General features: G+C 43.2%; 3 protein-coding genes across 3 annotated transcripts; 2 read left to right on the top strand and 1 right to left on the bottom strand.

Annotated features, from left to right (window-relative positions):
- Positions 1–5,345: 5,345 nt before the first annotated feature.
- LOC115178380 (inositol 1,4,5-trisphosphate receptor-interacting protein) lies at positions 5,346–9,002 on the top strand. The gene is made up of 2 exons (XM_029739545.1): positions 5,346–5,495; positions 6,491–9,002. Exon 2 carries the CDS (start codon positions 6,503–6,505, stop codon positions 8,831–8,833), a length of 2,331 nt encoding a protein of 776 aa, XP_029595405.1. The 5' UTR covers positions 5,346–5,495; positions 6,491–6,502; the 3' UTR covers positions 8,834–9,002.
- An 888-nt stretch (positions 9,003–9,890) lies between these two features.
- LOC115178290 (zona pellucida sperm-binding protein 3-like) lies at positions 9,891–13,498 on the bottom strand. Its single transcript, XM_029739404.1, has 9 exons — positions 12,914–13,498; positions 12,633–12,745; positions 12,390–12,490; positions 12,134–12,302; positions 10,791–10,902; positions 10,587–10,675; positions 10,437–10,516; positions 10,140–10,241; positions 9,891–10,044 (listed from the first exon to the last, which is right to left on the bottom strand). Exons 1-8 carry the CDS (start codon positions 13,448–13,450, stop codon positions 10,156–10,158), a joined length of 1,287 nt encoding a protein of 428 aa, XP_029595264.1. The 5' UTR covers positions 13,451–13,498; the 3' UTR covers positions 9,891–10,044; positions 10,140–10,155.
- Positions 13,499–16,658: 3,160 nt separating this feature from the next.
- LOC115178404 (ras-related protein Rab-40C) lies at positions 16,659–22,266 on the top strand. Its single transcript, XM_029739579.1, has 6 exons — positions 16,659–17,356; positions 17,569–17,629; positions 17,721–17,781; positions 17,914–17,991; positions 20,232–20,454; positions 20,825–22,266. Exons 1-6 carry the CDS (start codon positions 17,203–17,205, stop codon positions 21,121–21,123), a joined length of 876 nt encoding a protein of 291 aa, XP_029595439.1. The 5' UTR covers positions 16,659–17,202; the 3' UTR covers positions 21,124–22,266.
- The last annotated feature ends 731 nt before the right edge of the window (positions 22,267–22,997 follow it).

Here is a 22,997-nt window from a genome sequence, read left to right as displayed (position 1 = left end):
TCAGTCATCCATTGACTAACTAGAGAGATAAATGTAGTCTTGGTTTTATTTGGAAAAGTATGTTTCTCCACCAACTGTGTGTTTTAGTTTTTTGGGGGGAATAATTATTTATTGACAAGATTTCCCATTGGCCATTTATTTTCAGATTCAAAATTGCTTTATTGGCATGACAGACATAGAGCTAATATTGCCAAAGCATCACTACAACTACATTGAATGGTATACATTGTAATAAATAAAAGATACAATGATAACAGCGAATAACAATAAAAAGGACAATAGGCTAAACATGGTAACAATAACATGCTACTACCATTACGTCACACTCAGAATAGCTACTGTGACGATAAGGCAGGAAGAACGTTCGGTTTTAGAATACTGTAGTACAGATAGTATAGCCCCGTGTTCTACTGAGCACATTCCGTATGCATGATAGCCGCTCATTGGTTAGTGGGCGTGTCATGTTGACGTTAGCCGGTTTTCCCACAGCTAGAAGGTTTGCTCGCATGCTCATCGCACGGACGTCGATCTGTGCCCGAGCAAGAGCGCCTAGACATATACTGGTGATAACACATGCGAAGAACAAATCTACTGAAGGCCAGTATCGTCATGCGAATTCCCATCATCATACCTGTATCATCTGCAGTGCCTGACTTGATTGAGATACGTCTATAGTTGGCTCTGCTTCCTCATGTGCATGAAGCTCAAGGTCAAAAGTACATATAAAGTGAAAGGTCTGTGAGGCAGTAGAGAAAGAAGTTTAGCCAAACCTACACCACTCCAGGTGTAGGTTCTTAAAGTTTGGGTTGAGTGTCTAAATAAAGTCAACAAGTTGTATTATTTTCTCCTTCACCATTGGTCAAAACATCAGACTATCTTTTAAGCCTGGTCAGAGAGTACACAGGATAACACAGTGAAATATACAAACAAAAACAGGTTTTGGTGCAGGGTCAAGGGAATCACTACCTAAACTTGAATTTAATTTCAAATCAAGACACATCAAATATAATCTCTAAAAACTTAGTCAGTCAAACACTAACAACAGGCCACACAGCAATTTCCCCATACATGCACCTTTCCCCCATGCTGCCATACCTTAAAAAAAAGAGACCCTATTTAAAGAAACAGTCAACCACTGAAATTAAATCAAATTGTATTTGTCACATGCGCCGAATACAATAGGTGTAGACCTTAACCAACAATGCAGTTAAGAAAAATACCTAAAGAAATAAGAAATAAAGTAACAAATAATTTAAGAGCAACAGTAAAATAACAATAGCGAGGCTATATACAGGGGGTACCGGTACAGTCAATGGCTTGGGGGTGGAAGCTGTTTAGAAGCCTCTTGGACCTAGACTTGGCGCTCCGGTACCGCTTGCCGTACGGTAGCAGAGAAAACAGTCTATGACTAGGGCGGCTGGAGTCTGACAATTTTTAGGGCCTTCCTCTGAGACCGCCTGGTATAGAGGTCCTGGATGGCAGGAATCTGGGATGTACTGGGCCGTACGCACTACCCTCTGTAGTGCCTTGCGATCGGAGACCGAGCAGTTGCCATACCAGGCAATGATGCTCTCGATGGTGCAGCTGTAGAACCTTTTGAGGATCTGAGGACCCATGCCAAATCTTTTAAGTCTCCTGAGGGGGAATAGGTTGTCGTGCCCTATTCAGGACTGTCTTGGTGTGCTTGGACCATGTTAGTTTGTTGGTGATGTGGACACCAAGGAACTTGAAGCTCTCAACCTGCTTCACTACAGCCCCGTCGATGAGAATGGGGGCATGCTCAGTCCTCCTTTTCCCGTAGTCCACAATCATCTCCTTAGTCTTGATCACGTTGAGGGAGAGGGTGTTGTCCTGGCACCACACGACCAGGTTTCTGACCTCCTCCCTATATGCCGTCTCGTTGTTGCTGGTGATCAGACCTTCCACTGTTGTGTCATCCGCAAACTTAATGATGGCGTTGGAATCGTGCCTGGCCGTGCAGTCATGAGTGAAAAGGGGGTACAGGAGGGGACTGAGCACGCACCCCTGAGGGTCCCCAGTGTTAAGGATCAGCATGGCGAATGCATTGTTACCTACGCTTACCACCTGGGGGCGGCCCGTCAGGAAGTCCAGGATCCAGTTGCAAAGGGAGGTGTTTAGTCCCAGTGTCCTTAGCTTAGTGATGAGCTTTGAGGGTACTATGGTTTTGAACACTGAGCTGTAGTCAATGAATAGCATTCTCACATAGGTGTTCCTTTGGTCCATGTGTGAAAGGGCAGTGTAGCGTGCAATAGAGATTGCATCCTCTGTGGATCTGTCGGGGCGGTATACAAATTGGAGTGGGTCTAAGGTTTCTGGGATAATGGTGTTGATGAGAGCCATGACCAGCCTTTCAAAGTACTTCATGGCTACAGACGTGAGTGGTACGGGTCGGTAGTCATTTAGTCAGGTTACCTTAGTGTTCTTGGGCACAGGGACGATGGTGGTCTGCTTGAAACATGTTGGTATTACAGACTCAGACAGGGAGAGGTTGAAAATGTCAGTGAAGACACTTGCCAGTTGGTCAGCGCATGCTCGTAGTACACGTCCTGGTAATCCATCTGGCCCTGTGGCTTTGTGAATGTTGCCCTGTTTAAAGGTCTTACTCACATCGGCTGCGGAGAGTGTGATCACACAGGTGTTCGGAATAGCTGGTGCCCTCATGCCTGTTTCAGTGTTACTTGCCTTGAAGTGAGCATAGAAGTAATTTAGCTTGTCTAGTAGACTCATGTCACTGGGCAGCTCTCGGCTGTGCTTCCCTTTGTAATCTGTGATAGTTTGCAATCCCTGCCACATTCGATGAGCATCAGAGCTGGTGTAGTATGATTCGATCTTAGTCCTGTATTGATGCTTTGCCTGTTTGATGGTTCGTCGGAGGACATTGCGGGATTTCTTATAAACTTCCAGGTTAGAGTCCCGCTCCTTGAAAGCGGCAGCTCTACCCTTTAGCTCAGTGTGACTGTTGCCTGTAATCCATTGCTTCTTCTGGTTCGGGTATGTACGTACAGTCACTGTGGGGACGATGTCATCGATGCACTTATTGATGAAGCCAGTGACTCCTCAATGTACTCCTCAATGCCATCAGAAGAATCCCGGAACATATTCCAGTCTGTGCTAGCAAAACAGTCCTGTAGCTTAGCATCTGCTTCATGTCACCACTTTTTTATTGACCGAGTCACTGGTTCTTCCTGCTTTAATTTAGAATTATGGTCAGATTTTCCAAATGGGAGGCGAGGGAGAGCTTTGTACGTGTCTCTGTGTGTGGAGTAAAGGTGGTCTAGAGTTCTTTTCCCTCTGGTTGCACATTTATCATGTTGATAGAATTTAGGTAAAACGGACTTAAGTTTCCCTGCATTAAAGTCCCCGGCCACTAGGAGCACCACCTCTGGATGAGCGTTTTCCTATTTGCTTATGCGGTATACAGCTCATTGAGTGCGGTCTTAGTGCCAGCATTGGTCTTAGTGGTATATAGACAGCTTTCAAAAATACAGATGAAAATTCTCTAGGTAGATAGTGTGGTCTACAGCTTATCATGAGATACTCTTCTATTCATGTCGTCGTTCAGCCACGACTCGGTGAAACACAAGATATCAGTTATTAATGTTCCGTTGGTAGGATATACGTGCTTTTAGCTCGTCCAATTTATTTTCCAGTACTACGGGTGGCAAGGGCAGATTAGCCACTCATCAGCGGATCCTCACAAGGCACCTCTATCTCTTTCCGCAATATCTTTGCCGTCTCTTCCTCGTGTGAATGACGGGGAGGAGGGCCTGTTTGCGTGTCTGGAGTAAATCCCTCTCATCCGACTCATTAAAGAGAAATTCTTCACCCAGTTCAAGGTGAGTAATCGCTGTTCTGATGTCCAGAAGCTCTTTTCGGTCATAAGAGATGGTAGCAGCAAAATTATGTACAAAATAAGTTACGAAAAATGCGAGAGAAAAAACAAACAAAATAGCACGGTTGGTTAAGAGCCCATGAACCGGCAGCCATCCTCTCCAGCGCCAATTACAGGATCAAACATTCAATTAGCAAGGTAGAAGCATGCATAATAAGCAATGGAGGCTCATTGTCACACCTGTGACAAATTGAACCAAACTACCTTACAGTGAATGCCAAGTCAAAGTCTTCAGATTTTGCTGCAAAAAAATGTTACAAAAATTATATTACCTAGGATTTTTTTCCTACCAATGTACACAATCTAGTCCACATTTCCAAAGTGAAAGAACATTTTCCAAATTTTGGGAGGGAGTACTCCATTTAAAAGCAAATGTATTTATTTATTTAGTTTGTTTTCTCCCCTTTTGTGCATATTCAAATACTTTACCATCAACGGATAATATATATAAAAATAATGTTGACACTAGCATATAAAAGCATGCTGATGTCATTGACATTGAGATAATGAGTCAGATCTGCCTCTGTGTGCCATTGTATTTTCAATTTTTGTGGTGGCAGCATCATGTTATGTGTATGCTTGCCACCGCCAGGGGCTGGGGAGTTTGTCAGGATCCAAAAGAAATATGAAAGGAGCAAAACCCAGGTAAAAAGTTAGATGAATACACCCCTCAGTCTTCTTAAAACCCTGGGATAGAGTTGTATTTTTCAGTGGGGCAATTACACAATTTTTTATGCAAAAGACACACCAGAATAGCTTTTCCAAGAGGTGTTGAGTGTTCCAGCCTCAGTCCTGACTTACATTTCAGAGACAAGGTATGAATATTGCTGTCCATCAATGAATTACAACTCAATTTACTGAGCTTGAGCAATTTTGACAAAAACAATGGATAAATGTTGCCCTAAGACAGCTTTTCCCAAACTCGGTCCTGGGGACCCCAAGGGGTGCACATTTTGGATTTTGTCTTAGCATTATACAGCTGATTCAAATAAACAACATATCATCAAGCTTTGATTATTTGAAGCAGCTGTGTAGCGCTAGGGCAAAAACCAAAACGTGCACCCCTAGTTTGGGAAACGCTGCCCTAGGAGTTGTTTAAAGTTGGTAGAATCTTATTCAAAACAATTCACAGCTGTAATGGCTGCCAAAAGTCCTTGGGGTGTTTTTTTTTTTTTTTAAGTATAATTTTTTGGAAAATGTTCTGTAATTCACTTTGAAAATGTGGAGTAGGTTGTGTAGATTGCAAAATGTGAATCCTTTCACTAGCGACTGTATGTACAGTACCTCTATATTTGGCCCTGCTGTGTTGTGTCTGATGACCCTGATTCTTATCTGAACAGTAGAGGAAGTGTGCACTATCCGGTTTGCTCTGTGTATTGCAGAGGAAAGTGTCTCACAGCCACAGCACATGGGCAGGGTACTCACTCAGGAAATAAGTCAACCTACAACTGCATCTAAAATAGGAAGAGATAGCAGTGTTGCTGTGCAAGGATCTCTTTTTCGTTTCCTCCACTACGGTACATCCATAACGACCATTGCCGAGTACAACTAAATGTACAACTAGACTACTTATTCCAGTCAGGTAAGTGTTATTATTGCAACTTTTATTTTGATTGAGAAATAATTCTGTTTTGTGTGCGTACTGAATGAATTTATCAAAAGTTAGATGGTTTCGAGCCAACAAGGAAGTCCTCATCTCAGTCTCTCATCCACTCACTTTTCTTTATGCTTAGCATTGTCGTTTTTCAACTGATAGGATACATCGTTATGGATTTCTGCTAAATCAGAATTTCACAGAAACTACGTGCACCTTTGACTTCCTTGTGCACACTGATGCACCCATCGAAAGTTTGGTATAATTTATCATACTGTACGTTAAAATCTCATATTGGACTTCACGTGCGTTTTGAATGAGAAGGATGGGAAAATAGATATCATCATGGTGTCAGGGAAATTGCAAGATTATGTTATAATGCTTGTATTGCATTATAATGGTTGTTTTATTCGACAGAATAGAGTATTCTGTTAACTATTGTGTGTGTGTTTTACTGAAGAGGGGCCTCTATGAGATAACACTGACAGGGGAGATTTACGATGTCTTTGGGTGATAAAACCTAAAGAGCATTCCAGAGAACATGAGTTAATGTTTCTGTTCTATACTGTACCAGGGAGAGATGGTTCCAGTTTGGAGTAGGAGGGCCAGACACTGGTCTATACAATGAACACTGTTGACACAGCAGATGCTGTCTGCTATGTATTATAGATATCTTTCATACAAATCTTAACCTTGTGACCATTCTATGTATCTGTTGTTCGTCATGTAGGTTGAAAGGGGTGTATCTTGGCTATAAAAGATCTTTGTACTTTTGTTTTGCCACTCAACGGATCATTAGAAAATGGTGAATCGTTGACAAGTCATTGCTATTGCAACGCTCTTATTATTAAAGATGTAGTTTAAGTATAACTCTGGTGTGATAAGTTTGTCTCTCCTCATTTGATAGTAAAGAAATTAACCACCACAATGGATACCATAGAATAGAAACTGACATTTTTCATATGTCTTATTCTACTCCACAGAGACCGTTAAGGATGCAAGATACCATTCTCCGGGTGTTTGTGCTGGCAGTTAGTCTACTGTATCCCATCCCCAGAGAGGACAGAACAGGACAGGTTCAGGAGCAGGATGATCACATAATGGGCATGCAGGAGCGTGAAGATTGGCTGCTGAGGGAGAGGGCAAAGCTGGAACAGGAAGTGTCACCACTGGTAACCCAAGAGGAAGGGCCCATCAACCAAAACCCCTTACAACTTGAAGTACAACAGGTCTATCAAATCGACCAGAACCATTATCAAAAGGGCTTGGAAGAGACTCTTATCGAACAGAAACATTCTCAAGAGAACAAAGCGGAGAAAGATGAAGAGAAAAAGGAGGGATCTCACATTGACCATAAGCTTTCACAAGTACACCAAGATGTACCTCAGACAGAGCAAAACCTCTCACCAGAGGACAAGGAACAGTCTACCATTGACCTCAGCCTATCATTAACCCTTTCACAAGGAAACGACCAAGAGCAGCCTGCTTCGGACACAGAGGCATCTCACAATGACAAGAAGCTGTACCACTTGGACAAGGACATGGCGAATGTCAATCAACAGTGGCCACAAGAGGTCCAGACTGGTAGTTGCCATAGTGACCAACAGACATCACCAGAGCGTCAGGAAAAGTCTCAGGTCGACCAACAGCAATCTAAAACAGACCAGGAAGCAGAACAGAAGGTGCCACCCAACTTCAGTACATCAGAGGGGAACCAGCAAGAGCATCTCACAGACCAGCCGTCTAACACACATCAGGAAGTAAAAGTACCACCTAACCTCAGAAAGTCAGATGACCAGCAACATCTCACAGAACAATATAACACAAACAAGGAAGAGACGCCGATTCTCAGCGAATCATCAAAGGATGACCAGCAGCAGGAGCATGTCACTAATATCATAGACTCGGAGAGTGACTACACCTGGTACCTATGGAACGCATACTCCCTCATCTCTTTTGTTCATTTCTCCATTAAATTCTTCAGAAGACATTCACAGAAGAAGCCCCATCCAGGAGAGATAATTCAGGAGGATATGGAAGACATCTCTGTCGTGAAAAACCTCTCGGCTGAAGTTCCGCTACCGGACTGTGATACACTCAACCATTTTTACGACAAATGTGTCAAAGTCTCACCCAATGAGAGCTGGAGGGTGACTGAGTTTGTGGAGGGTTTTGCCAATGACCTATTAGAAGCCATGAGGAGCATGAGTGATGTGGAGGTTGGCATGGTGATTGAAGACTTTGTGGTGGAGGGCAGGATCAGTTCCCTTGTGTGTGACATCATAGTCCCCATTGCCCCGTTAGAGCCATACAGTTTCCAGTTTCAACTCTGGTGTAACCAGGTTATTGATGATATGCCACCTGAAATGGAGGGCTGTGGTAGAGTCAAAATGATAGATGGTGGTGTGAACCAAAATAGCTGCCCATGTCGCACAGCTGCCATAGGAGATGATGATATGCTATGCCTGCTGTGTTGTGACAATGAGAAAGTCAAAGTGGTGAAAGTCACTGATGTATTGGATAGTGATCTTTGCTCAAAACACACCCCTTACCTGGCCAAAACCCAGGTTACCAAATGGTTCCAGACCACGATTAGAAAAGCTTGGGGACAGATATCCCACAAATACGAATTTGAGCTGACATTTCGCAATATGGACGCCCCAGGAGCTCTGATGGTTCGATTCAGATCAGGGAAGGTGATAACCTTCGATATGGCTCCCGTGGTGAAACTCAAAGACACTGAAGCTTATTTCACCATTTCTCCTTCCACCCCAACTAGGAACAACTCCTTGGACACATACTGGAACCTCTCATTGACCACTTACGAGGACCACTTCCTGAAGTATCTGGCCAATCACCTGCCTGAAAACTCCTGCCACCTTCACTGCCTTGGAATTGTAGCGTTCCTTCACAAAAAGCAAACGGGCCTCACAGGCAGAAGTATCCTTACAAATCATCACTTCAAAACAGTGTTAATTCACTTGCTTTTGAGTAAAGAGCCTTCTGACTGGTACCCTGAACACTTGGCTAGCAGGTTACGTGATGCATTGAGCTTCCTAGAAAATAGCCTTCAGGACAGGAAGTTACTTCACAGCTGTATTGGAAAGCCTCTGGTTCCAAGTGAGATTGGACTCCCTGCTGTATTTAGTGATGCAGAGTCTGTAAACCTCTTCCGCCCTCTTGGGGTACAAAATGGCAGCTACACCAAGACTGTAAAGCACTTGCAAGAAATGCTCAGGAACTCCTCCATGCTGATCCAGGAGTATTTGCCAAAGCCAAAGGAATGCAATGGTCTGAACCAAACTTCCACTGGTACAGAGAGTTGAACAATTTTAAAGGTTGATACTGGGCAATTAACTGTAAAGCGATGCAAAATCTACAATGACATTCTCAAATGCAGAGAAGTGCATCATGAGAAAACACATGCTTAAGTGATTGTTAAAATGCAACAAAAGTTCCACCCCGACCCAAATAAATGCTTATTTGAAAGTTACCTGAAATACTTTAGCATTTTTCAAATGTGGGCCAAAACTGTCAAATAATTTCCTGTAGCCTATTTGAAAAAGTAAAAATTTCCAAATACCAAACAGACCTGGGTTCAACTGTGTGGGAGAATACACACTGAACAAATTCTTTTACTAAGGTAGTTCATATGGAAATCAGTAAGTTGAAATACATTAGGCCCGAATCTACATGTCACACGACTGCAGAAACACAGCCATGGTGGGCTTTCCCACACCCACCAACTTGGGAGCTAGGCAGAGCCAGGCCCAACCAATCACATTGAGTTTCCCCCACAAAAGGGCTTCATTACAGAAATACTCCAGTGTCAGCTGTCTGGTCTCCAATGAGCCTACAGGTGAAGCTGGATGTTAAGGTCCTGGGCTGGTATAGTTACTCGTGGTCTGCAGTTGTAGGCCCGTTAGACAATGCCCAGTCCTCTAAAGTGTGCGACAGTTTATGGTAGCGAAATTAACAAGATTCTGGCAAAAGCTCTTGACATTTCTGCAGTCAGCATGCCAGTTGCACACCCCCTCAATTTAGACATGTGGTCTTGTGACAACTGCATATTTAAGAGTGGCCTTTTGTTCCCATCAGAAGGTCCACCTGTGTAATTATTGTGCCATTTAAGCAGCTTCTTGATTTGCCACACTTGCCAGAGTGATGGAGTATCTTGGCAAAGGACAAATAATCAAACATGGATTTCAACAAATGTGAAAACTTGAACTAAGCTTCGTACATATGGAACATTTCTGGGTTCTTTAATTTCAGCTCATGAAATTAACTTTACAATATTCAACTACATGCCAGTAATTTCCAAGTGCATTTCCAAACACATTCCAATAGTCAACTACTTCAAATAAAAACTCAAATATGCATGTCTGAAAGCAATCAACTTTAATATTTGAACCCAGTTCTGCCTGGACCTCTGCAGCCATTTTGCATTAACTCAATACACATGATAGTTTAAAGTCCAGTTTTAAAAAGTTTATTTTATCAGAATTGTCCACTGCTCATCAAAGCCTCTCAACAGCACCTAAAACCACAAGGGAAAAAGCAATTATTTGCAGAAATTTGTGCTCATACATGAACATGAAACATTCTTAAGAATTAAGCAGAGTGACTGAGTACCTTCAGTAGCCCCATCCTAGAAGTTTTCCATGCTCCGTGTTTTATTTTTAGCATGTTCATGGGCCATCGTCATAAAATGACTGGTCACAGTTTGTGCGTGAGCTATGAGAGAGTCAGAGCAATATTGCATTTTCCACAGAGATAACGGTCAAACAAACCATAATGTAAAATAGTGGTATGAATGCATGCCCGCATTAAGTCCTCAAAATGGCTTCCCATTCCCTTCTCTAATGCACTCAGATGAAAGGGTTGTGACAATGAGACAAGACTGGTCATGAACCAGGCCTATATGCTCACCGGAGGGTTGTAGAGAAGGAGAAGGACAAGAACCGACGCAGCATGAGCAAACCGCGGCATCGCCACACAGTTCCACCCACCTAGGACAATCACAATAAATATTAGTTAACCCTCATAGCAAGGAGTCGCCCAGAACTCAAGTGAACCTACTTTTTAGTCTTTGTGTCATAGTTGCAGGACTTGGAACTTGGAGTTGGAGTGACATTCCCCGTAGTTATTTCACAGTGCAAGTGGAGTTTCTGGAAGAAAATAAATGTACATTCTCTTTAAAAAAGGTGCATTACTGTAGGCCTACAGTATTAAAGAATCAAACCATCATGATAAATTGTTGGGAGATACACACATGAGTCAGACCTGATTGTCCAGGCCCTGGAAGATGAAAGCTCCGACAGTGAACCTCAAAGCATTGTTGGTAGTGTGTGACAGGAACTTTGACTGGACAGTATTCTTGCCATCCACCATGCATCTAGTGGAGAGAAGACCGTGTACTTAACACTAATCCCTCCAATTTGGGACAAGGCTCACCCGCTGGTTCTTATTCTCACCTTGTAAACCAGGGACTGAGTTACAAGAGACACTAGGGCTGTGTTTACACAGGCAGAATGTTCTGATCTCTTGGTTGAGGTTTAACAGCAGTTGGCAGCCAATATATTGCATTACCACCCCCAACTGAATTATAGGTCCATTACACTTTGACACCAAAAACACTGAATATAACCCTACTTTAACCTCATCTGATCCTTCCCCAGGCCAACAGGCTGAGAGGACAGGACACTACATACGCTGTGCGTGTCCCCTCCACCTTACATGTCACTCATTCGCCCATCCCTCTGTGCTGTCAGACATCCCATTCATAGGAATCCTCAGAATTGCTCACCCTTGACCCGTTCTCTACTTCACTCCCTCAGCATTCGACACCTTGTGCACTACTCTGACTAGCCATGGAACACTTCTGATCCCCAGCAACATGTGCACCCTACAGTTGACCACTTTATCCAACGAAACTACATAACCCTCTATCCCACATCTTGGAATCTCCCTCCTACACACTGCGACATGTCCATAAATGTTGCAGCTGAAACAGAGCAGTGGATTCGCCACAAAAGCGCCAACAGGATAAGTGACACATCCTAACATGATCTTTTCAGGTAAAGACTGACTCAACTCAAAAGGACTGACAGTGACTCACCACCGGGTCTGCGTCGCGCCAAACTTCACAGGAATCTTGAACTTCCATTGCGCCACCTCTACACTTAACGCTACCCCAGAAATCACTCTTAAAGGTGCGCAAAGCAAGACCAGCCCAAGCAAGACTACACTAGTCGTGTCGCAGAGAGCACCTGCTCCCTCTGATCTAAAGAAACACAATCACAAGTCCACTTCACCGACTCAAAAGCACACCCTCTTTTCCACCCATGGATCAGCCAAAAGACCTGGTTCCGAAATCTCTTTAGCCGTTGGGAGACATGCTAAGCTCTGTACTCCCACTGCAAACTTCGATTTGACCAATCAGATAAGTTCTGAAAAAGACTTGATGTGATTGGTCTTTCAACCAATTAGTGGACAAAATAGAGTTAAGCTGCCTGTGTAAACTGCCCAGCTGTGGAATCTAGCCAATTAACAAGCAAGAAATTAACTACCAGGAACAAGACAAAACCAGGCCAAGATAAATTGTAGTACGATAAAACAAGTTTTACCCATAGTTGTCGACCACCGTGTATTTGAGAGTGGAGTTGGGGCTAGCAGTCACGTAACAGTTGTTAATATACACCCGCCAATGCAAAGAAATAGTGGGAACTTTGGCCTCAAAGTACATTGGTTGTCCAATGATATAGGTTTTATTTTCAGTGAGCTTGTTCCATGATTCTGAAGAGAAAGAAGAGTTAAGATGATTTAACAGAACAATACTGCAAGTGCATTCTGATTTAGGTGACATCTGTCAAGTCAACTCACCATCATAAGAAATGAGGGTGACTCCAACCTTGGATTTAAGGGCCTTGAAGACTTTCCCCGCCAAACGAGGATGAAAGCCAAACTTGTAAGAGTGGTGGATCCTGCAGAAAATGGCCATTAGTGCAGCCAGACACTAATATCCAGACTAGCATACTACCTAGTATGGAGCCATGTATAGGATATGCTAGTGTGGACATTGGAACGTAGCCACAAAATGTGAAATCATGATGAAGTGGTAGTTACCGATTGTAGCGGCATTCGATGTGAACAGAGAATGGCAACTCCCTCACAATACCGCCTATGGCCCCTGGCTCGTACTTCAGCACGTTGGAGTAGGAAATATAGTCAGCGGTACACTGGAATAGAAGAAACAACTAAAAACAAGCAATACAGCTGAACATACTCAATTACAGCCATGGAAATACAATCCCTTTAGACCATTGCAATTTAACTGGATCACTCATGGCATACATGCGATGTCTGAGTGACAGGGGATTGCATTTCCGATGGCATTGGTAGCCAACCTTTCTATGGAAGCCACAGCTTTTGATGTTGTAGAGCATGTAGTAGTGTTCCGCTGTGGATTTGTTGACTTTGCAGTTGTGGAGTTTGAGGTACTTGCAGGCGTCAGGGTTGGTGAAAGCATCCTTTCTGATTCTCACATAAATCCTGTCAAGGTGGCACAGGACCTCAACCTTCTTAGAGTGAACTGGAGGAGTGGTGGGCGGAGATGCGGTGGGCAGCAGGATGTGCTTGACTGAGAGCGGCAGCGGCCTGAACTTCCCTTCAGGCTTAAAGACATACGCTTGGTCTTCAGAAGCACGAACAGGGATGTAGTCTGGTAGCTTCAGATAGTCTGGCTTACGAGAATGCTCCAACATGGGAGTGGCCACGATTTGGGAATGAGATCTGACCTTGGGTTCAGATTCGTCATCAACCCTCAATCGCTCCGTCTCATCCCACAGAACTTCAGTGTCATCATCAGCTAAAGGGAAGCCCTTACCTGACAAACCATAAGCAGAGGAGTAACTCAGGAGCAAAAGCACCAATTTCACCACCATCTTGCCATTCACCTCTCTCTCTCTCTCTCTCTCTCTCTCTCTCTCTCTCTCTCTCTCTCTCTCTCTCTCTCTCTCTCTCTCTCTCTCTCTCTCTCTCTCTCTCTCTCTCTCTCTCTCTCTCTCTCTCTCTCTCTCTCTCTCTCTCTCTCTCTCTCTCTCTCTCTCTCTCTCTCTCTCTCTCTCTCTCTCTCTCTCTCAAAAAACTAATCTGGAACAGTAACAAGGTGTATGAGAGAACCACCATTTGCTTGTGTGTTTTATATACTAGCTACAGCACCCACGTTATTGCAACACCTGGTGCTGACTTTAATCAGTAGCAGAATCAACCAATCAGCAGTCACCAGGGCCCAGTTTTTCAAAAGTTATATGATCATAATTTTATTTTAAAGCAGCCATAAATTGCCTTGTGACAGGGAATGGAAGTTTATTATGTTCAACAGGGAGGGGCAATTGAAAGTAAGATTCACAATAAAAGGTTTTATTGTTGAAACCTTTCTAGCCTGTCTATTTATGGGTGACAGAGTTGACATTATGTTTGACCCATTGACTTTTCCACCACAAAATGGGCCAAAAGAGTAGAACCAGCCCACCTGCTTTTATACTATAGTTTGACTATTATATGTTAAATGTTTCTTCTGAAATAAATATTTTAAAAGAATTAAAACGAGAGCTCAGTTCAGAGTTGACCTTAAAATGAGGAACAGACGCATATTAAATCACATTAAATTAATAATCTTCAGAAATTAATTTGTCAAAGCAACAAAATAACCAGGGCTTTACAATAATGGTGGACTCTTGGAGAAATGTTGGTATTAAGTGGGAACCAACTGAAGCTAGGACAGCAGAGTCCCTACACATCTTCTGAAAACATATGAAACCCTGCCTGTTCAAACAGTATATTAAAATCTTTCACAGAAGTGAGAGGGTGCACAGTCACATGTCAAAATTAGGAATTTTGGCACTTTAGCAAGTCATTATTCATATAAAAAATCTGCTTATTAAATTATCCATGTGATCTATATTAAAGGGCACTTCAATTAATATAACAGGCTTTTAAAATTCAATATTGGTGTACAATTTTTACCCTACTTAAAATATCAAAGGGAAGCAAAAGGCACTCATTTCGTGGAACGACCCAACTGCTGGTCGAAGTAAATCGTCAACCTTGGCTTTATACCTGTTCAAACAATACACTCCAGGTGGCAGTATGCACCCTTTCAGTTTGTTTACCAACTCAAAGAAGTAGTAGAATAAGAAAATGGGCTACTTCAAAATGGAGATGAGATGGACTCAATGGTGCCACAATGTTGCGTCACAGAGAGAACAAGGAGCCAGATGTTTCAACATAAAATCTTAAGCATCTGGTTGGAATTTCCGCTCCCCACCAAATATGGAGGGGAGAGGAAGCCCAGTGGCCGGCAGTGGGAAAGTATGGAGCGAGATGGAACTGGGCCGACATTTGGCTGATTTTCTCATCAAAGAAAAGCCCGATCTCAATACAGTTTTCTGTTCCCAAAACTATGATATGTTATGGAAAGAGTACACTAAGTTTTATAGATGTGACCCTTTGCCAAAGTTTAAAAAATGTACATTGTTTAAATCAAATTTAGTTATCGCACACTTCACAGAGAAGGCGTTCTCTTCTTCTTCTTCTTCTTCTTCTTTGTCTTCTTCTTCGGTGGGGTTTAATGGCGTTGCATTACTGCCCCCAACTGGACTCTAGTAGAAGAAGAACAATTATAGAAATAGAGCATGAGGTATAAATGCACGGTGAATAACGAATAACAATAACGAGTAAAAATAACGACGATATACAGGGATTACCAGTACCTAATCGATGTGCAGGGGTAAGAGGTAACTGAGGTAGCTATGTACAGTTGAAGTCGGAAGTTTACATACACCTTAGCCAAATACATTTAAACTCAGTTTCTCACAATTCCTGACATTTAATCCTTGTAAAAATGCCCTGTCTTAGGTCAGTCAGGATCCCCACTTAATTTTAAGAATGTGAAATGTCAGAATAATAGCAGAGAGAATGATTTATTTCAGATTTTATTTCTTTCATCACATTCCTAGTGGGTCAGAAGTTTACATACACTCAATTAGTATTTGGTAGCATTGCCTTTAAATTGCTAACTTGGGTCAAACGTTTTGGGTAGCCTTCCACAACCTTTCGACAATAAGTTGGGTGAATTCTGGACCATTCCTCCTGACAGAGCTGGTGTAACTGAGTCAAGTTTGTAGGCCTCCTTGCTCGCACACGCTTTTTCAGTTCTGCTCACAAATTTTCTATGGGATTGAGGTCAGGGCTTTGTGATGGCCTCTCCAATACCTTGACTATGTTGTCCGTAAGCCATTTTGCCACAACTTTGGAAGCATACTTGGGGTCAATGTCCATTTGGAAGACCCATTTGCGACCAAGCTATAACTTTCTGACTGATGTCTTGAGATGTTGCTTCAATATATCCACATAATTTTCCTACCTCACGATGCCATCTATTTTGTGAAGTGCACCAGTCCCTCCTGCAGCAAAGCACCCCCCTCCGACTTCAACTGTATGCATTAATTGTAGGGGTGCCCATGGGGCTTTGGATCAGAAATGTCCCATGCGAGGCAGGTTGAGGTTTCCAGGGTTAGAGTAATGCAAAAGTTGTCATATGCTGAGGCAGTGAAGAAAGTAGAGGAAGATGGGTCAAGGGGGATGGATCCTGAGAGGAGTGGTGTGAGTAGTAGATCTGTACCAAAACAGAGGGATAGGCCAACAAGTGATATATGTTTGAGTAAGATTGGATCTTTATCATTTATAGCAATGGCTATCAACTGTTCTGCAGGGATGGAACGTAAGTCGCAGAAAATTGAAGTTGTGGCAGCCACAGAGAAGTATTTGGGTGTGCGAGACTTGACATCCAAAGAGTTACAGGGTGTGTTAAGTGGTGATGTGCCATCCTTTCAGGTTGTTGGCATACTTTTGATTTTGACCCCCCCTTTGTTCAGGGACACATTATGCCATTAATGTTAGTCACATGTATGTGGAACTTGTTTGGTTTATGTCTCAGTTGTTGAATCTTGTTAACGCAGTTGACAGTGAGAGGACGTTTCTTTTTTTGCTGAGTTTATAAGGGAGTTGAACTCCAGTCTAGTAGGTGGCGGTAATGCAACATATATTGAATGCCAACCGCTATTAAACTTCATCGAAGAAGAAGAGGAACCGGCAAACTGGATGTTGATGCTGGCAAAAGCAAAATCTAGGTTGATGTTATTTGCATTGCTTAGCTACTGACGCATACTCGAAGGCAACTAATTGTTATTTATGGACTCTTAAATGAAGTACCATTTTCGTTTTGAATTAACATTTCAGAAACAATGTTATACCTTGTAGAGGACATCTGGTTTTGGAGGCAGAATGGCCCAGATTAACGTTGTTTTCGTAAATTAGTTTAGGTAGCTAACGTTAGCACGGGGTATTTTTCTTTCACATAATTTACTAGATAGCTAACTAGCTAGGTAATGGATTTTCAAAGAAAACGATGGAATTGGAGGTAATTCGTGCTCAACGCTCATTGTATTTTTTGTAGCTGGTGGTGCGCGACACTGCTAGCTAGTAAGCTTCATTTCTCAGTGGCTAACGTTAGCTACAGTATCGTTAGCTTGTAAACAACGTCGTTCGCCCTTAGTGTTTGACAAGGCATTCCCCACATAAATTCTCCCACCCGCAGTCGTGGATCTCCAAACTCGGTCTTAACTTGATACCAATGCGTGGGATGATGGCTACACAGGGCAGCCCTGTCAAGAGTTACGACTACCTCCTGAAGTTCTTGCTGGTTGGAGACAGTGATGTAGGGAAAGGAGAGATCCTAGACAGTCTGCAGGACGGATCAGCAGAGTCTCCCTATCCCTACAGCAGTGGTGAGTGTATGTAACTAGTTAGAATATATCAAGTGTATACATTATATGAAGTATAAACATACTAGTCAGTCTTTTTTTTACTCTGGAATCAAACTGGACATTTGCCATTATACTCTCCATCCTAAGCTATCAATCTTGTGGATGAAAAATCAATCCCACGTAGTTTGAGGTTAAGGTTGGGCTGTCTGCTATAATCATGTTTGTTTTCTCAGGGATTGACTACAAGACTACCACAATCCTGTTGGATGGGAGAAGAGTCAAGTTAGAGTTGTGGTACATGTAGAAAATACTTGTCTAATACTTGTAGAAAACTCATTGACAGAAAGCTAAATGGAATCTAACAGGGTCATTCTTTGTTCAACAGGGATACGTCAGGACAGGGTCGATTCTGCACAATCTTCAGGTCATATTCGCGTGGGGCACAGGTGACTTAGACCCCTTAATTCAAAATGCTTCAGGTTCTAGGCTATATCATCTGTGTATTTAGGGACAAGTGGACTGTTTACTGATTAAAGATGTATTGCTTGTTCATGTCCCCCCACTCCCCCAACCCACAGGGAATCCTGCTAGTTTATGATATCACCAATGGCTGGTCGTTTGATGGCATTGACCGCTGGATCCGGGAGATCGATGAGGTAAGCTAGTTTGCTGACTGATCGTTTAACACTGCACGTCTGACGATGTGACTCAAGTCTTCCTTGTAAACAGCATATCTGCCTCATCATGCTGCAGTAATAGCTCAAATGAAATCCCCCATACCGGTTTGTAGATAGTAGAATCACTAGCCATGTAGAGCTATTGCCAGGCAGGCAGGCTGTAGTCTGAGGATCTGCTGTTATCAAAAGACTCCCCTCTGGCAAACGGTTTAGGTCAGTCACGACCAAAACCTCCCACACTCTGAATAGCTTTTCCCTCTGTGCTGAGGCCTTCACTAACTGGCCACTGGTACACCTTTTATCTTCCCGCTCAGACTTTACACTCTGCACTATTGGGGTGGCAGGTAGCCTAGTGGTTAGAGCGTTTAGTCCAGTAACTGAAAGGTTGCCAGATCTAATCCCCGAGCTGACCATGTAAAAATCTGTCGTTCTGCCCCTGAACAAGGCAGTTAACCCGCTGTTCCTAGGCCGTCATTGTAAATAAGAATTTGTTCTTAACGGACTTGCCTGGTTAAATAAAGGTTAAATGTAAACAAACAAAAAAATCCGCAAGGATGCAAACTCATCACTTTTTGGAGATATTCGCCGTTTTCTTTTGAAAATAGGTTGTCCGTGTGAATCGTGTAGATCCGCAAAAATAATAATGGAAGAGAGGCCGAAAAGATCTCCTCCCTGTGTGATCACTAAATGACGGTGCGTTTCTCATTTAGAAATGAATGACTGAGCACAGAATGCTTCCCTATGTGTCCTACAAATAAAATATTAAACCGAGTTAAGAGTGTACTTCACCCAATGTCAGGTGCGACAGCTGTGAGCAGCCAGCCACATCCCCTAACCAGCCATTAGCCTACCTCAGCTGCTCCTCTCCATCTGTTCTCCATCAGATTATAAATGTTATGTAAGCCGTGATGGCGAGCTGGGGTGTGCAGACAGTGATGAGGCTTGTGGTTACATTTGTTTAGTTATTGGAGCGGCTCGCACCACCAAGTGGATACGAATGGTTTAATTTCTCCAGTAAGAACAAGCAGGGCCAGTCTGACTAGGCTTCTCTGTCACGCAGCCTCTGAGTGCCACTGCCAGAGAGGGAAAAATAGAGCAAAGTGACAGTCATGCTTGAGCCTTTACAATACTGAAAGCCACTCAAAAGTTATGCCCCATGTTACTGGAGCTACCTTCTCCCCTCTCTCCCTTGAATTGGTGCACATTTTAATCAAATATTCTCAGTTTTAAACTACTCGCGGGCCGCAAGTTTTTGGTTTGATAACAAACAACCTTGTTTAGCCATGCTACCTGGCTGGCTAGCTAACATCATGGTACCTTGTCTATGCACACATTTGGATGGCACCGGAAAAAGGGATAGATAGCCTTCTAAAAGAGATGCTTCAAAGGTAGGATGCATATGCCTAATAAATGTATTCTAAGCTAAATCGGATTCAAAATCTATTTTTTTCTTGTGTTCCTTAAATTCTGTTTGGTGCCTAACTTTTGGTGTGTGTGAGTGAAGAGTAGTCTAAAGATGGTTTCATGTAGGCCTAGTGTGTTTTCCCCTTACTGCCACGATGAAAATGCAGATCATTATGCATTTCTATTCCATACTACATTCCTCCTGCCCAATCACAGGTAGGCCTTTGGATATGAGCAAATCAGCTATTTTTTTGCAGGGGCCTTTTCTACTATACAGTAAAAAGTGTGAAGTTAAATTCAATGTGTTGTTTTGAGCAGAGGTGTGAATATCAGGGACAGGGTTTCGTGCAGAACGTATAGAGAACGGAAACAGCGGATTTAATAACTGACATCAATAAGGGATCATAGCTTTCACCTGGGTCCACCTGGTCAGTCTATGTCATGGAAAGAGAAGGTGTTCCTAATGTTTTGTACACTCAGTGTATAGTTCTAATGTAGTTTTAAAGTGTTAATTATATAGTCTGTAGTTTTTTGCTTCAGTGTACTTGCTGTGTGTGGATTCTGTGTCTCCTCTATATTTAGTCTTTTCTGTCTATTGTCTGTCTGACTCTGTAGCAGCACCATTTCACCAAGAGAAATTTTCCTTTCCTGCTTTGAGAAGGCCGGTGTGTTTCCTGTTCGAACAGGGTTTGTGTGTGATTTGATTAAAGGAATCGTACACAAGATAGGAGTTGTTAACAAAACAACCCCTACCCTCAATATCATCCTCCTATTGCTTTCTTATCCTAACCTTAACTTTCTCTCCTTTCCCCCAGCATGCTCCGGGGGTGCCCCGCATCCTAGTAGGCAACCGGCTCCACCTGGCCTTCAAGAGGCAGGTGCCCACGGAGCAGGCCCGCACCTACGCCGAGAAGAACGGCATGACCTTCTTTGAGGTCAGCCCGCTGTGCAACTTCAACGTCGTCGAGTCGTTCACGGAGCTGTCACGCATCGTGCTGATGAGGCACGGCATGGAGAAGTTCTGGAGACCAAACCGAGGTGAGGAGACCAGGGAAGACTAAAGTTACAGCCACTGTAGGGTCTTGGGTTGGGAAGCCTTAGGGTGCAGTAAAACAATGGGAAAGGTCAAAGGTTATTGTTGGTGTGAGGAAACTTGGGCTTGTTTGTAATTTGATGTTGCCACTCTTCAGTTCTTTGATTTGAAAGGTGGTTGTCTCTTGCTTGCTGTGTTCTCAATTGATGGGAGGAAGCACACTGGGCTCTCCTCGTCATTGACACAACAGCAGCTGTCCCGCCTGCAAAATAAACCAGCAACACAACTAGATTGTTGTCATGTCCTATGCTATATCGTTATAGCATGTAATACAACATGACTATGTCCTTCCCTGTCCATCCCCCTCCCCACCAGTGTTCAGCCTCCAGGACCTGTGTTGCCGGGCCATCGTCTCATGCACCCCCGTCCACCTCATCGACAAGCTGCCTCTCCCCGTGGCCATCAAGTCCCACCTCAAGTCCTTCTCCATGGCCAACGGAATGAATGCTGTCATGATGCATGGACGCTCCTACTCCGTGGCCACCAATGCGGCGGGCGGCGGCGTGAGTGGCAACAGCAGCAAGGGAAACAGTCTCAAACGCTCCAAGTCCTTTAAACCGCCTCCGAGCCCCCCCAAGAGTAGTAGCATCAAAAGTAACTGTAACATCACCTAGTGAGGGGCGAGGGAGGAACTTCTGAGGCCTCCCATTGGGCCTAATGCTATCGCTGTATGGGGCGCTCAGGGGCCCCAATTTGGAGATGCATAAACGCACAACAGGAACTGTAAGAGCTGTGAGTGAGTCCAATATGGCTTTCACTCTTTCTGAGCCCCCTAGCGCCATCTTGTGGGTCACCGTTAAACCCACAGCTACCACCCACTGTGACCAGTAGAGCTTGTAGTCCTTAAACCCGGAAGTGAGTTACCTCTGGTTCGTTCAGCCTTTCCTATGGGGAAAGAATATGGTTTTGGGATAAAGACTGAAAATAATGTCTGAGGTTAACACAGGCTTAGGAGATCTTATACGTTTTGTTCTATGAGATGATATCAGTCAGTTATTATGACCTTTATTCATTATGAAGCCTTTATGTCCTTTTTTTTATTACATAAATGCTTCAAAATTCACAAAGTGACGTTAGCTGATGAAGATTATCTCCTAGAACAAAACGTATAAGATCTCCTAAGCCTGTGTTTACCACAGACCTTATTTTCTGTGTTTATCTAAAAACACTGAAAGGCTTTGTCCATCGAACCATGGCGGAGTTAGTGCCTACAAAAAGACAACATTACTATTTCTCTCCATACAGCCTCTTGGACTTCAAGCTGTGACGTCATCACTCACCTTACTGTCAACACTACAAGAGAGTATGAGGACTCTGAACAGATTTACTGGGTATATTTATATTTAAGTAAAGACTTATTGTACATACGTGGTAATCGGTCGGCTTGTTTTCCAGTGGATTTTTTGCACTGACCTCTTACGTGATTCGTCTTGAACGTTTTGGGAGTTTGTGTTTGGGATTGTGTTAATATGCCTGTCTGTTGACTTTGTACCACCTCTTCAATACTTATCATTCATATGTCTGGGTCATGTTCATTAGGCCATGCGATGGAAAACGTTTTTCAACGGAAACCGAAAACTTGAGCGTTTCTTATTGAACAAGCTCAGGTTGTCCTTTCTTGTTTGTCTTTTTTATTTTCATTTGCTGCCCTGGTTTGATATGGCTCAGAAACACATTGAGCGATTATTCTTTCCAAATCTCACACGGATTTGCCAACAAATAGAACAATTAAAATATTGAAACTGCAGCTTTTTTTTTATATACTCTCTGACACAGTTTTCGTGTGTGTGTGTGTCTGTTTTAATGTCTTCATGATTTTATTTTACCTTTATTTAACTAGGCAAGTCAGTTAAGAACAAATTCTTATTTTCAATGACGGCCTGGGAACAGTGGGTTAACTGCCTTGTTCAGGGGCAGAACAACAGATTTGTACCTTGTCAGCTCAGGGATTCGATCTTGCAACCTTTCGGTTACTAGTCCAACGCTCTAACCACTAGGCTACCTGCCGCCCATCCATCTGTTGGTCTTCTGTGTGTTGCTCTGTCTGTTGACTTGGCTCTTTGTCCTGTTTGGCACCAGAATGTATAACACCAGTCTGGTCTGTGCTCATATGATTGATTAAAAGCAAATGGGGTCAAGCTGTTATAGCAAAGGGTCATTGTAGATTACACTGGTTTCATTTCAGAATAATGGGTGCAATATCAGACTGCTCTCCCTCACTGTTTGCATTTTAAAGGTATACTCGTCAATATGATGCAGAAAGTAAACCGCGGGGGGGGGGGGGGGGGGGGGCTACTTCTGTGCTGTTATTGTCCTGTGGCTACCAGGTTGTGAACAGTGTGAAGTGAAGTCTTGCATCTTGATCATCTCCATATCTGCCGTGCTGCTCGTGGCAATGTCATTTAGCTGAGTCTACATTTAATGCTGATCAGAGAGCCAATGGTGAAATCGTGTGTTGATCCAAGTCTGTTTGCTCATTCATGGCCCT

This window comes from Salmo trutta, chromosome 38 (genome assembly GCF_901001165.1).
Source record: "Salmo trutta chromosome 38, fSalTru1.1, whole genome shotgun sequence".
NCBI classification, from domain to species: domain Eukaryota; kingdom Metazoa; phylum Chordata; class Actinopteri; order Salmoniformes; family Salmonidae; genus Salmo; species Salmo trutta.
Note: the sequence above shows the minus strand (reverse complement) of the source record. Positions and strands in the feature narration are given on the sequence as shown.

What these genes read in the sequence shown, in the direction of transcription:
- LOC115178380 (XM_029739545.1), top strand. Translation starts at nt 6,503, where the DNA reads ATGCAAGATACCATTCTCCGGGTGTTTGTGCTGGCAGTTAGTCTACTG.
- LOC115178290 (XM_029739404.1), bottom strand. Translation starts at nt 13,450, where the DNA reads ATGGTGGTGAAATTGGTGCTTTTGCTCCTGAGTTACTCCTCTGCTTAT. An exon ending in GCTGTGGCTTCCATAGAAAG is followed by an intron (nt 12,746 to 12,913) that starts GTTGGCTACCAA and finishes CTTCTATTCCAG; the next exon opens with TGTACCGCTGACTATATTTC. An exon ending in CACCCTCATTTCTTATGATG is followed by an intron (nt 12,303 to 12,389) that starts GTGAGTTGACTT and finishes CTTTCTCTTCAG; the next exon opens with AATCATGGAACAAGCTCACT.
- LOC115178404 (XM_029739579.1), top strand. Translation starts at nt 17,203, where the DNA reads ATGCGTGGGATGATGGCTACACAGGGCAGCCCTGTCAAGAGTTACGAC. An exon ending in TCCCTATCCCTACAGCAGTG is followed by an intron (nt 17,357 to 17,568) that starts GTGAGTGTATGT and finishes TTGTTTTCTCAG; the next exon opens with GGATTGACTACAAGACTACC. An exon ending in CATATTCGCGTGGGGCACAG is followed by an intron (nt 17,782 to 17,913) that starts GTGACTTAGACC and finishes CCCAACCCACAG; the next exon opens with GGAATCCTGCTAGTTTATGA.